The following is a 12,853-nucleotide window of genomic DNA, read 5'->3' as shown; positions in this document are numbered from 1 at the left end:
GGGACTACAATCTTAATTGACTAGGATTTTCAGTTTTCCTGTAAGGCAGTGATATTGTTTGCCTTAAATTAGTGGAGAATAAAGGCTTTTCCCCTGGAGAAGATTCCCAATTTGAAAAAAAATGGCTTAAAATTATTCCCAAAAAGACAACTTTTTTCCCAAACAGTGCAGTCTCAGTAGTAATTGTGCATGAATACAAACTGAAAAACACTCATTTAAACATTTTGTATGACTAAAATGACTACATGTGCAGATTTGAGGGGCTATTTATGTAAAATCACTGACAGAAAGGGGTCTTATTTCAAAGCAGGGGTTGACTCTTGAAAGGGGGTCTGTAAATTGAAGTTTCAGTCAAATGTGGTTTGTTTTAAATTTCCCAATTTGATGAAAATGACGCATATTTTCCCAATAAAAAAGGGTAGAGGTAGTTTTGAAAAACGCCAACAATATCGCTGTAAGGTCAGCAGTTTTCTCTGGGGACTCAGGCTTCCTCCACCAATAAAAACTGACTAACTACGAAATATCCCAAAAGTGGCGCTAAAACACCAACAATCAGTCAAATCAAACACTTTCATTAATGATTGAAAAAAAAATCTTATTTTTTTTAATTTATTTATCTCATCGCTAATGCTCCTTTAATGCTTTACTATCTAATTATAATACAGATCATGTTAAAACTCTTTGTTCTTTAGGATCTGACTGCTCCATTCTACTTTCTGGATCCTCTGATTCACCTTCAAAAATTTGGAGACAGAAATTTCGTAGGCTGATGACATAATTACCAGATCAGAAATTTTTATAGAATGTTGTCAGATCCATGTTAAGGAAGCCAGGGTGCTCCATCTTTATTTAAATAAGATTGGTAGATATAGATATGTCATGCAGTAGATATCTAACCTTCTTTTTTTTATTTTACAGTTAATAAAGACCAGTCGAGAGAATCACCACCAAGGTTATTTAATAACAGATCAACATGTATAAACATTAACCTCAGAAACAACAGTCCAAACACGAGTCCAGTGGGTAGTCCTGCTACATCACCCACAGGCAGTCCAACTATACCATGTCCTACCCCAAACACATCACCTATTACACCTTCAGAAAAGGCATTAGCTGCCAAAAGGGTAAGTTGCACTCTTAGAAACAAATAAACAACCAATAGAATAGCATCAAATGTCAAACCGGTGAAATTGAAATAACAAAACAATTCATCAGAAAAGGCACTAGTTGTGTATGTTTCAATTTCAAACTTCAATTCAGGGCTAACCTTTCAGATAAATTCATCATAGAAACAAGGATCAAAATTTTATATTTACGCCAGACACCAGTTTCGTCTACTAAAGACCATAGTTGTATACAAAACGTCAGGGAATAAACTTTGGTTTTTATTGCCAGGTAGACTTTAAATGGAAAAAAAAACCTTTTTTTTTTTACTGCTGTTTATCATCTCGATGTTTATTGAAAGGTCTTCGTCACATGATCTCAAAGACATTTATGCAAGAGATATCACAAATTGTACTGATGACTTGCAATGCATTTACATATACAATCATTTGTTGTCTGACAACACACATTAAGACAATTGCAGCACTACTTCAATTTGAACAATATTGAACCAGGAACAAAGTCTTTAATAAACAGAAATGTTAAATAAGTCACTAATATTGTTATTGTTATTATTAATTAAAGAGCTGTCATTCAATTGTTTTAAAATTTATTGGTCTTTTGTTAACAGGCAGGTTTAGTAGGACTAGAGAACTCTTGACATTAATTTGTTTATTTTATGTTAACAGGCAGGTTTAGTAGGACTAGAGAACTCTTGACATTAATTTGCTTATTTTATGTTAACAGGCAGGTTTAGTAGGACTAGAGAACTCTTGACATTAATTTGCTTATTTTATGTTAACAGGCAGGTTTAGTAGGACTAGAGAACTCTTGACATTAATTTGCTTATTTTATGTTAACAGGCAGGTTTAGTAGGACTAGAGAACTCTTGACATTAATTTGCTTATTTTATGTTAACAGGCAGGTTTAGTAGGACTAGAGAACTCTTGACATTAATTTGCTTATTTTATGTTAACAGGCAGGTTTAGTAGGACTAGAGAACTCTTGACATTAATTTGCTTATTTTATGTTAACAGGCAGGTTTAGTAGGACTAGAGAACTCTTGACATTAATTTGTTTATTTTATGTTAACAGGCAGGTTTAGTAGGACTAGAGAACTCTTGACATTAATTTGCTTATTTTATGTTAACAGGCAGGTTTAGTAGGACTAGAGAACTCTTGACATTAATTTGTTTATTTTATGTTAACAGGCAGGTTTAGTAGGACTAGAGAACTCTTGACATTTATTTGCTTATTTTATGTTAACAGGCAGGTTTAGTAGGACTAGAGAACTCTTGACATTAATTTGTTTATTTTATGTTAACAGGCAGGTTTAGTAGGACTAGAGAACTCTTGACATTAATTTGCTTATTTTATGTTAACAGGCAGGTTTAGTAGGACTAGAGAACTCTTGACATTAATTTGTTTATTTTATGTTAACAGGCAGGTTTAGTAGGACTAGAGAACTCTTGACATTAATTTGTTTATTTTATGTTAACAGGCAGGTTTAGTAGGACTAGAGAACTCTTGACATTAATTTGCTTATTTTATGTTAACAGGCAGGTTTAGTAGGACTAGAGAACTCTTGACATTAATTTGCTTATTTTATGTTAACAGGCAGGTTTAGTAGGACTAGAGAACTCTTGACATTAATTTGTTTATTTTATGTTAACAGGCAGGTTTAGTAGGACTTGTGGACTATCCTGATGAAGACTCTGATGAAGAAGAAGAGGATTCAGAAACCCCCACAGCTAAACGTCCACGACTGGCAACGTAGTGATATAACATAGTGATAGAAAGACTTCTACGACTTAGCTAGCCGAGACTGTGTCTCTGAGAATGGTGCTAGATTACCTGTGATTTAAGGGTCCAGAGAAAAGCCCCCGAATGATGGCTGTGGTTTGTGCCAATAAAGGACTGCCTTTGAAGTGACGTCTGACCCTTGATGGGTAAACGGCTGGGATCATCATGTCATGTTTTATCAGAATGAAGTTAAATATCTGATCTCAATACTTTCATTATCATATTACTCTCCGGTAACTAGGTTATGAGGTTGTTAACTCAATACTGCCCGTGAAACTAGTGTACCACTTCTTTTTCAGGTGATAATAGAATAAGAATGAATTGGAAAGAATAGATTTAAAAATCAAAAATATCTTCCCCTTTGAATATGGGTAAATAATGATAAGTGATTAGTATTGCTCTCTCGCTGTAATTATTTATGTATTTATTTATTATATCATTCAGTTGATATCCGTCCTATTTTAAGAGTTCTCTTATTTCACATTATGCCAAAATTGCTACCATCAATGAATTCTTTACATTGAACTCTAAACTTATCATTGCATTTGTACAATTATTAGCATTTAAGTATTTCTGTAAGTCATGTTTCATTTATATGTACAAAGCACACATTAAATAATGTATCGTTACGGTTTAGTAACATCTAATAGGAAAAACATCATACATGTACTTTTGTTCTGAAATGAGAGTAAAACCAAAATAATTTAATTGATGTGCTGTACATGAATAAATGAGGAAGACTCCTTAAAGTAATTAGTAATTTTTGAGTTAATACTGTACTAAAATGCTTAAAAGGGTCATATTTTGATCTTTATTCTGAAATGGCATATTTGGACCATTGAAGAATAGAATTTGTCAAACATAGGAAAATTCCTTCATAGATCTGATAAATTGTCTATTTGTTTGTGCATGTTATATTTTTGAACATAATAAATTAAAGTATTTTTGTTCAAATGCTGATATTGTTTGTAAAATGTATATGACAGAGTCACTCTTAAAAGTATTTTCTGACCATTAAAGATAGTATTATATGTCATCTTATAAAAGTTAATTTTAAAAACCGAAATATATATATATATCCGTGTTAAAAACTGATAAGTTTAATACTAACATTTAAATTTTGTTGAAACAAAGTGTCTGTAATTTTAATATCCTTTGAAATATACTAATGACTAGACTGAAAATTTGCCTCAACTAAAATTAGACACAAAATAAAGACAAAAATAATTCTAGCAAAACTCTACTGGTTGTGAACTTGTAGTAGATACCAAGAGGAAAATGATGCAGAACTCTTTTTTAGGGAGATACTTGTAGCAATCTGAGTGAAAACAGGTGTTCAACTCTATAAATACATGTATATACTGATGTTTTTCATCATGATCTGTAGACCCACTTCAATGTATTGATTACTGAGATAATACTGTTTGATTGTCTGTGAATGTTTTGGGTGTGCTGTATTTCATTCTATTGTCAATATATGTTTCCATGTTTTATAAAAAAAAAAAAAAGGTTATTGCCAACTTTCCTTTTTCCTGCAGAATCAATTTTGAGAAGTTGGAAGTAATATACATAGGATTTTAGTATTGAAGAGTCTGAAAAGTACACACTTTTACAACTACATGCAATCAAAATACTGTTCAAAGCTATTCATTGTTGTGACATTTCTACTAAGGTGGAAATATTTCAATGATTTAAAAATTATAAGATGAGGCATTGAAAGACACTGATAATTAATTAACTTGCATCTGAAATACAAAGCTTTTCACTCATTGACATTTTGATTTGATTAAATGTCTTTCCTATTTATATTAAGATAGAAATTTTTCAAGTAGTTGAAAAAAAATGTATTTTAACCATCTTGAAGCAATTAATTAGCACAATGTACAAACTAAAACTATGAAATGAGAATTGTAAGTTTAAAGACCTTTAATGGGAATACCTTTAGGTCTTAATATTATTAATCACCTAATAAGCTTTTCGACTGGCAAATATTCAGTTACACATGGATAATTCACTTTTTGTGTCTCAATATAATTTTTCAGCTAAAAAAAATTTGTTTTAATTTTAAACTTGACTTTATAAAGAAGGATAGTGAAATGAAGCAGCAAAGATTTGCTTCAGTTTTATATGAGGTTATTTTTTCTATGAAAGTTGTTGCAGAGCTAGAAGGTATTTAAATCATGAAGATATTTTATGTCATTTGATTGTTGAATTAACTTTATATATGACAGCAAAAATTTTTTACGTTCGTATAATGGTATGATGTTGTCTGTGTCGTCGTCGCCTGAAGACACATTTAGTGTTCGGACAATAACTTAAGTTTAAATAAATGAATCGGTATGAAATTTTATAAAAAGGTTCAATACCTCAAAAGGAAGGTTGGGATTGATTTTTGGGATAATGGTCCAAACTGTTTTAAAATTAGGGGCCCAAAAGGGCCCAAAACAAGTATTTTTCTACTTTCAGTCTATCAACTTGTGTAAAAGTATTTCAATTGCTCTGAAATTTTACCACAATGTTTAATACTATATGCAAAAGGTTTGAATTCATTTTGGGGGTTATGGTCCCAAAGGTTTAGGAATAAGTAGCCAAAAAGGGGGCCCGAAATAAGCATTTTTGTAGTTTTCAAATAATAACTTGTGTTTAAGTGTATGAACCTCTCTGAAATTATATACCACAAATTTCCATACCATGAAGGGATGATTAGTATTGACATTGTGGGGTTATGGCTCAAAATGATTTGGAATTAGGGGCAAAAAAAGGGAACACTAGGTTTTTGGTCAATGGACAAATAAGACAATTTTAAAGCAGTGTAAGGAAGGAAACTCAAAACCATTTAACATACAATGTTGGTTATGTTTGGATTTACCTCCCTTACACTTGTAGATTATGTATAATGAAATGTCAGGTTTTGGACTTATTGCAAAAAAAAAGGGGGGGGGTAGTAGTTTTCTATTTTTTTCTCCAAATTTTTGAAAAGTTTGAAGAGGTAATCTTTAATTGCACAATATTGCGCAATAGATTTGTAAGATCTTGACATTTGTTTTGTGTCAGGAACTCAAATTATGTCAAAAACTTTATCACAATCCAAATTCAGAGCTGTTTCAAGCTTGAATGTTGTGTCCATATTTGCCCCAACTGTTCAGGGTTTGACCCCTGCTGTCGTATAACGCTGCACCCTGCGTAGCACCTGGTATTACATGTAACTATTAAAAGAATGGTAAGCTACAGGGAAAATAACTTGAGATCACAATAATACTCCAACACATTGAAAGGGTAGTGACATAAATGTGATTATTGGGGACATTTACTTGTGATAACCATAAACATAAATATTTTAATCAGTTTTAACTGTTTGATTAAGGGTTGAATCTAGTTTATTGTACACAGTCATACCACTGCTGAATTGTAAACTTCTGGTTAAATGTTTTGGATAAGTTGAGCAATTTCATAGTTGAGGTCGATTGATAGCATGAGATATGAAAGGTTGTGAAATTTTCTTTACTCCATTCAAGTTAATGATATACAAAACACTTACCAATTGAAGACAAACATTTAAAGAGAGGAGGGAAATCACTATCAAATCGTCAATATTTAGTGTTGTATTCCTGCCATCTAATATCAAGGTCAAACTAACTGGGATATTTCCAAAAGAAATTAATCTATCTTTGACATTTCATTTACTCTATCTGTAATGGGGTTTTCTTTTTGACAGTTCCGACCACCAGTCACTGAATTTTATGAGCTTAACCTAGCACTGAATTTGTTCATTATATAAAATATATTGATTTGAAGCCCCTTAGTACTTACAAAAATCAGTATTTGATTTGAATTAGTTCTGAATATCACAATAATACAGGATGGCATTAATTTTCCCCATATTGGGATTGTATCATCAATAGCAGTACAACGTATTCCAGTCTTTATATGTATGCTAAGACCTCAGTCACTTACAGTACTTAAAACATCTAGTATCGAATCTATTACACAAGATCTGAATACCAAGCATCTTTAAGGAAAATAAAAATGGCTACTGAACAAGTTTAAATACTTGACTCTACTTAATAACAGCTATCAATGGGAAGTATAAAGTATTTTAGTATTGAGAACACCATTGTACAACTTCAGGCAGCATGAAAAGGAATTATTTTTGGCATGAAATGGTGCATGCTCTGTTTTATTGTACATAACCATACACATAAAGTCAGCATTTTATCAAATGAAATTTTTATTATAATGTAAAACATGTTGAATTATATGAAAAAACAAAAAAAATAAATGCAACATGAAACAGATTTTGATTTATTTCTCGTTATTGCCTTCAGAATACCAGTGCGAGTTGGAGAGATATGATGATTCATTATGACCTCATTGTTGAAGGATTTGGTATATCATGTTGTGTTCATCTGTTAAGTTTTATGAAATCTTGAGATGTCATTGGTCTTTTCCTGCATTGATATTCTGTCCTGATTATTAATCTGAAAGGCCCTTTTCATAAAAGACTAATATGATTAAAAGACAAATATTTAAGTACCAACCTAAAGATCTAAAGATGGACCATGGATATCTTGAACACTGTTCTTTTTAGTCATTCAAGCATGCATGAGGTTGTACTTTTTGTCTTCAAATTTTTGCAGTTTCTAATTACATTGTATATGCTGTCCAGGTCATAAAAAGTAAAATAATAAATATACTGAACTCACAAGGAAAATTCAAAGTCTAAAGTACCTAATCAAAAGGCAAAACACATTGAAACGATTGGATAACGATCGTCATATTCCGGACTTGGTACAGGCATGTTCTTATGTAGAAAATGGTGGATTAAACCTGGTTTAATAGCTAATTAAACCTCTCACTTGTATGCCAGTCGCACAAACAATATCTGTCCATGCTTGATTGATAAAGAAGATTCAATTAACCTTAAGATTACTGTCAAAGGTCACACAACAAATTAGACTAAAATATGGGCAACAGTTCAGAATATATGTAATGTCTTGATGTATGTACAACATTTACCAAACTAAGTTAAAAATGCACCTCGGAAAGAACAATACCTCTTCTGATTTTTATGTCGGAAGTTTAAGGGTCAAGGTCACCAATGAAGTTACTTATATATGTTTTCTGCCCTGGATCAAAGATTTACCAATCTGGTTGAGAATGCAGGTAGAACTTTTGGCAAATATATGATTTCTTTGTGACATTTCAAGTCTTGTGTCCAAACTTGACAATATGTTCATATGAAAGAACAAAACCCTATAGATTCTCAATTGTACTGGTCATTTTGCCAATAAATAGAATGGATATTTTGGATAAGTTTTCTTACTGCGTGATATTTTTTTTGAGACATGAAACAATTCTTTCGTAGAGGTAAGAGAAGGACCCTGGTGATTTTGAGGCAGTGGCAGATCTCGAACTTTTCATAAGGGAGTGGGTCCCTCTGACTGACCTAAAAGGTGGGGGTGGCACTCCAGTCATGCTTTAGTGATCTGCTATATAATCAAACAAATTTTTCCCACGAAAGGGGACCAATGAGCCCCCCTGGATCCATGTTTTGAGGTCACCAAATTAATGAAGGACACTGCAGCATTTATTTTATACATTTTTCTGGTTTTCAGATTTCTTCAACATGCATCCAATCAGCACCAAAGAATTTTTATGATATCCCTTTGCTGGAGTGAAGTTCAGGGCAGTGCTTTTACAACCAACTTGGGTATGATGTGGAAAGGCCAACTCTGCGCTCAAACACACATACACATATGACATGCAATCAAATCTCTATGGTACATGTACTGACTTGAAGGTTGATCACTATTTTTGAGATACACAGCATACAGTGCATTAATCATTTCAGTCTAAACATCTTATCCACGAACGAAGAAATTTAACAATGAAATACATGCTCAGATAGTTACAAAAGGATGTTATAGTTGTCAAGAAAATTACGTAGCTTTGTTCAAGGTGCAGGAATTTAATATCTGTGTCATTGTTAAAGTAATCTTTAAAATTGGAGTTATCTTCCTTTGGCCACAGCTTCTATTGATGCTTTATACACAGCAATGTTTAATTTTACCTCCCACTGATGAAGGCGAAAATAAGCTTGGTTTAAAAAAAAGACGGTGTGAGTGCCAACGCGACAACTCTCCATCCAAGTCACAATTTGTAAAAGTAAAAAGTTATAGTTCAAAGTACGGTCTTACACCGAACGGGCTCAAAAATGACTATTGTAAAACCGTACAAACGGGAAAATCAACAGTAAAATATGTATAAAAAAATGAGAAACACTCATGAACCACATCAACAAACGACAACCACTGAATTGTTAGTTTATTTTTATTACAAGACATTTTTAAAGCGCATTATATAACACTGCAATTACTCTACGCGCTTTACATGTTAAACAAATATACACACACGATACTACAAAGTCAAATATAGACCGAAATACGTTTTGACATAAATTGTCTTCTCTCGTTTTTATTTTCCCTAATGCAGCCTGGATGCTTCATACCTTGTGCGTGACGAATTGACCCTGGTCCTTGGTGCGATTTTTCATGTTCAATGACTGCTTAAAATACTTTTTTCATTGGGTCAAGAGATTTGTTCGTTTATATCATGATTAAAAGGATAACTATATTTGAGATATGGCTGTTCTTTTAAGCGTTCACATAACCTTGACCTCATCACGAATCAATGATCGGCAAGGTTAGTTTTCGTGATTAAGTCCGTTTCGCAAATACTCTTAAGGCAAGCAATAAGTTTAACTACATTTAATGAATGCATGAATGTTTGTAAGGTGCACGTATCCGTCTGTTAGGGTTTACCTGACCTTGACCTCATTTTCATAGTTCAATGACTCGTTAACTGATAAAGTTTTCATTATAAAATCTGTTTCTCTAATATTAGTTACTTAATGTCATTTAAGTAAACATAATACGCTGAAGGCCGTACTTTAACCTATAATGGTTTACTTTTTAAATTGTTATTTGTATGGAGAGTTGTCTCATTGGCACTCACACCACATCTTCCTATATCTATAATACGCGTTACAAATATTTCAAACATTTGATGTTTTTATATATGATTATATAGTTTGGCAGTAAAGCTCAAAAGTCAGTCGGATCGTAATATGTGAAATGTGTTTTGTTTGATGTACAACTTTTAAAAATCTTCATAAAATATTGAAGTCAACCTAAACGGTGGACTGGGTTTGGAAATGCGGCAATACATGGACTATTCATTCATTCAATCCCTTGCTACAGTTGGGCATCCATTTTGGATAAGCGGGATGTTAAAATACGCAGTCACAGACAGCCGGTTTAGGTCAACGTTCTTTGCAATTGCAACAATTGTCTGATGGGTCCACGGATTTACCGTCTCATGACAAAACTGATTTCTGTCCTTCATGTTAGTCCCCTCATTTTCCAGCGACAGTACAAACTTTCCGACCTCCAATTCCGATCAACGCACTAAGCAGAACCTTCCTTGCTATGTAATAAATTATACTTAGACAGATGATTCAATATGTACTTTCGTTTTATTGTTATATAAGCTAATACTCTATATGGTTTCTTTTGATTGGGCCCTCTTTTATAGCAAATAATTGCTAACAAACGGAAATCAACATGTTATATATATATATACAAAGAAGAAGAACATGGTAAGTCGCACTTGTAGTGATTTTACAAAAATATTTCCGATAAAAAATAACATATCACAGCACTTAGATGCATTTTATGAAAATAAAAAAAAAATCTGTTATTATTATATCGATGACATAGACGTTAACATCAATAGATCACCGTACGGCGTCAACAATGAGCAAAATCCATACTGCATATAGTCAGCCATAAAAGGCCCCGAAATGACTAATTTATGCACTTTGGGTCCATAATTGGAAAATAAAATATCTTCTTCTGTAAACCATTCAAACGAGAAAACTTTAAGCCTGATTTATGTAAAAAAAAAAAAAAAACAATGAACGAAAGACAAATGATCACAAATATGATATACAGCAACAAACCACAAACATTGAATTACAGGCTCATATAAAATATAAAATGTAATAACATTCGGCGAAATTTCGGCCAACATGAGTTAAGTTGGTCATTCAAACTCTAAAAATAGCGTATTACTTAGCCAATGGCCTTATTGTCTTAACCGTTTATTTGTTCTCGTGCTGCAAATTATACGTGAAATATTTTCCACTGCGGGCGATAATCAATCAATCAATCGATAACCTTATTTAAGTTTTCGATGCGTAATTTTCTGGTTTCCTTCACCAACTATATACAAGAACAATTGCTTTCAAAGATCTTCAAACACAAATGTATATATCTATATAGAAATAATATCACGGCCGACACTCGGCTAACCGAGAGTTTGGTCGGTTAATCTATATTGAGTATGCGGCTATATCGGCGGTTGGTCTGTTAATCGGGTTGGCTAAAGTCTGTTAATCAGGTGTTATCGAGAAAATCATTGAAAGTTCAGCATGTTTCACTATATAACATTTTAAATATATGTTTATCATACAAAATATTCATGTCTAACAAAACAATTCAATGTACTGAATCCAGTGGTGTAATTATTATTTTTCTAGCTTCAATGTACGATCTATAAAATGAAAAGGCGGGTTACTCATCAATAAATTTATACACATTTTACACACACAAACTGTACACAAAATGACACGTTTGTTGAATTTACGTGCATGCAATATTTTAAACATCGAAAAAAGACAGGCATTATGTTTGTTAACCATACTGAAATCATTGTGTGAAAAATCTTCACGAAAATCTGTATTTTGGTGACATAAATCAATCTTTAATTAAAACCTGGTCTGTTAATGGGTCGGATGTATAAAACCCGGTCTGTTAATTGGTCTGTTAAGAGTTATGAATGGCAATAAAAGTATAATTTTATTGCTATATGGGGTGTTATCGGATCAAATGGGTAGGCTCAAGGCGAGCGGCTAAAATATACGGAAACAACACATGAGGAATGAAACATAAAATATACGGAAACAACACATGAACCAGTGGCGGATCCAGGGGGGGGTTCCGGGGGGTTGGAACCCCCCCTTTTTTTTGCAGATCAATGCATTTGAATGGGAGCATATAGTTGGAACCCCCCCCCCCCCTTTTTTACTCTGGGTTGGGACCCCCCCTTTTTTTAAATGGCTGGATCCGCCACTGTGAACAATGAACAATTTAAACTATGGAAATAGAAAATTGATAAAAACGGTTTCAAAAAGTGTTATATTATTAATGTAATGTTAATTTCATCCAAGAATGGTCGCATATGTCATGTGGATTCTGTTTAATTGTCATGCATGACACCAACTTGTCATCTACATTGGTAACCAGTATATAAATCAGAGATAAACGTCGTAATGTACCTAAACATCAGTAAGTAAAATATATTGGGATGCTAAAATATAAAGAATAGAGAAAGAATAATGAGTAAGATAAATAAAAGGTAAAAGGAAAAAACGTCACGGAAGAAACGTGACATAACAATTTAAAGAATACAGAAATAAACAACACCCCCAATCCGAACCCTCATGGTATACACGATAATCTGGATGGAGTAGCAGAATATAGAATAATAGATAAGGACAGTAGAGAGTGATGCATTGCTAAAAAAGAGAAAAAAAAAATAATAATTGTTTAAGAATACACACATGAAACACCCCTGGGTGTTGAAACAGTAACGGATTGCGATGTACTATTATTGGTGACAAATGCTAGAAGTTTACATGCGGACAACTGCCGTTCTCCTCTACACTTATGAAGAAAGGAACTAAACGGAATAAAATGTATTAAAACTTAAGATGACCAAATGTAGCTGCATTCGCTCCTTTCCATTTACTTCTTGAGAATGACTAACATTGCCTATGTGAAATTTTAAAATCGTTTGTATGCACATTGAACGACAAATGTATGTG

General features: G+C 32.9%; 1 protein-coding gene across 6 annotated transcripts in view; it reads left to right on the top strand.

Annotated features, from left to right (window-relative positions):
- LOC143069788 (serine/threonine-protein phosphatase 4 regulatory subunit 3-A-like) overlaps positions 1-7,202 on the top strand; it is a 32,626-nt gene extending 25,424 nt beyond the window's left edge. For 5 of the 6 annotated variants that reach the window (XM_076244581.1, XM_076244579.1, XM_076244580.1 and 2 more), the window contains 2 exons: positions 919-1,124; positions 2,780-7,202. In XM_076244581.1, the coding sequence (XP_076100696.1) occupies positions 919-1,124; positions 2,780-2,881 (308 nt within the window). In that variant the 3' untranslated portion in view covers positions 2,882-7,202. Of the gene's footprint in view, positions 1-918; positions 1,125-1,735; positions 1,781-2,779 lie in introns of those variants that run through there. The other variant, XM_076244582.1, reaches the window with a different exon arrangement.
- Positions 7,203-12,853: the final 5,651 nt, after the last annotated feature.

The sequence above is a fragment of the Mytilus galloprovincialis genome, chromosome 3 (assembly GCF_965363235.1).
Source record: "Mytilus galloprovincialis chromosome 3, xbMytGall1.hap1.1, whole genome shotgun sequence".
NCBI lineage: Eukaryota > Metazoa > Mollusca > Bivalvia > Mytilida > Mytilidae > Mytilus > Mytilus galloprovincialis.
Note: the sequence above shows the minus strand (reverse complement) of the source record. Positions and strands in the feature narration are given on the sequence as shown.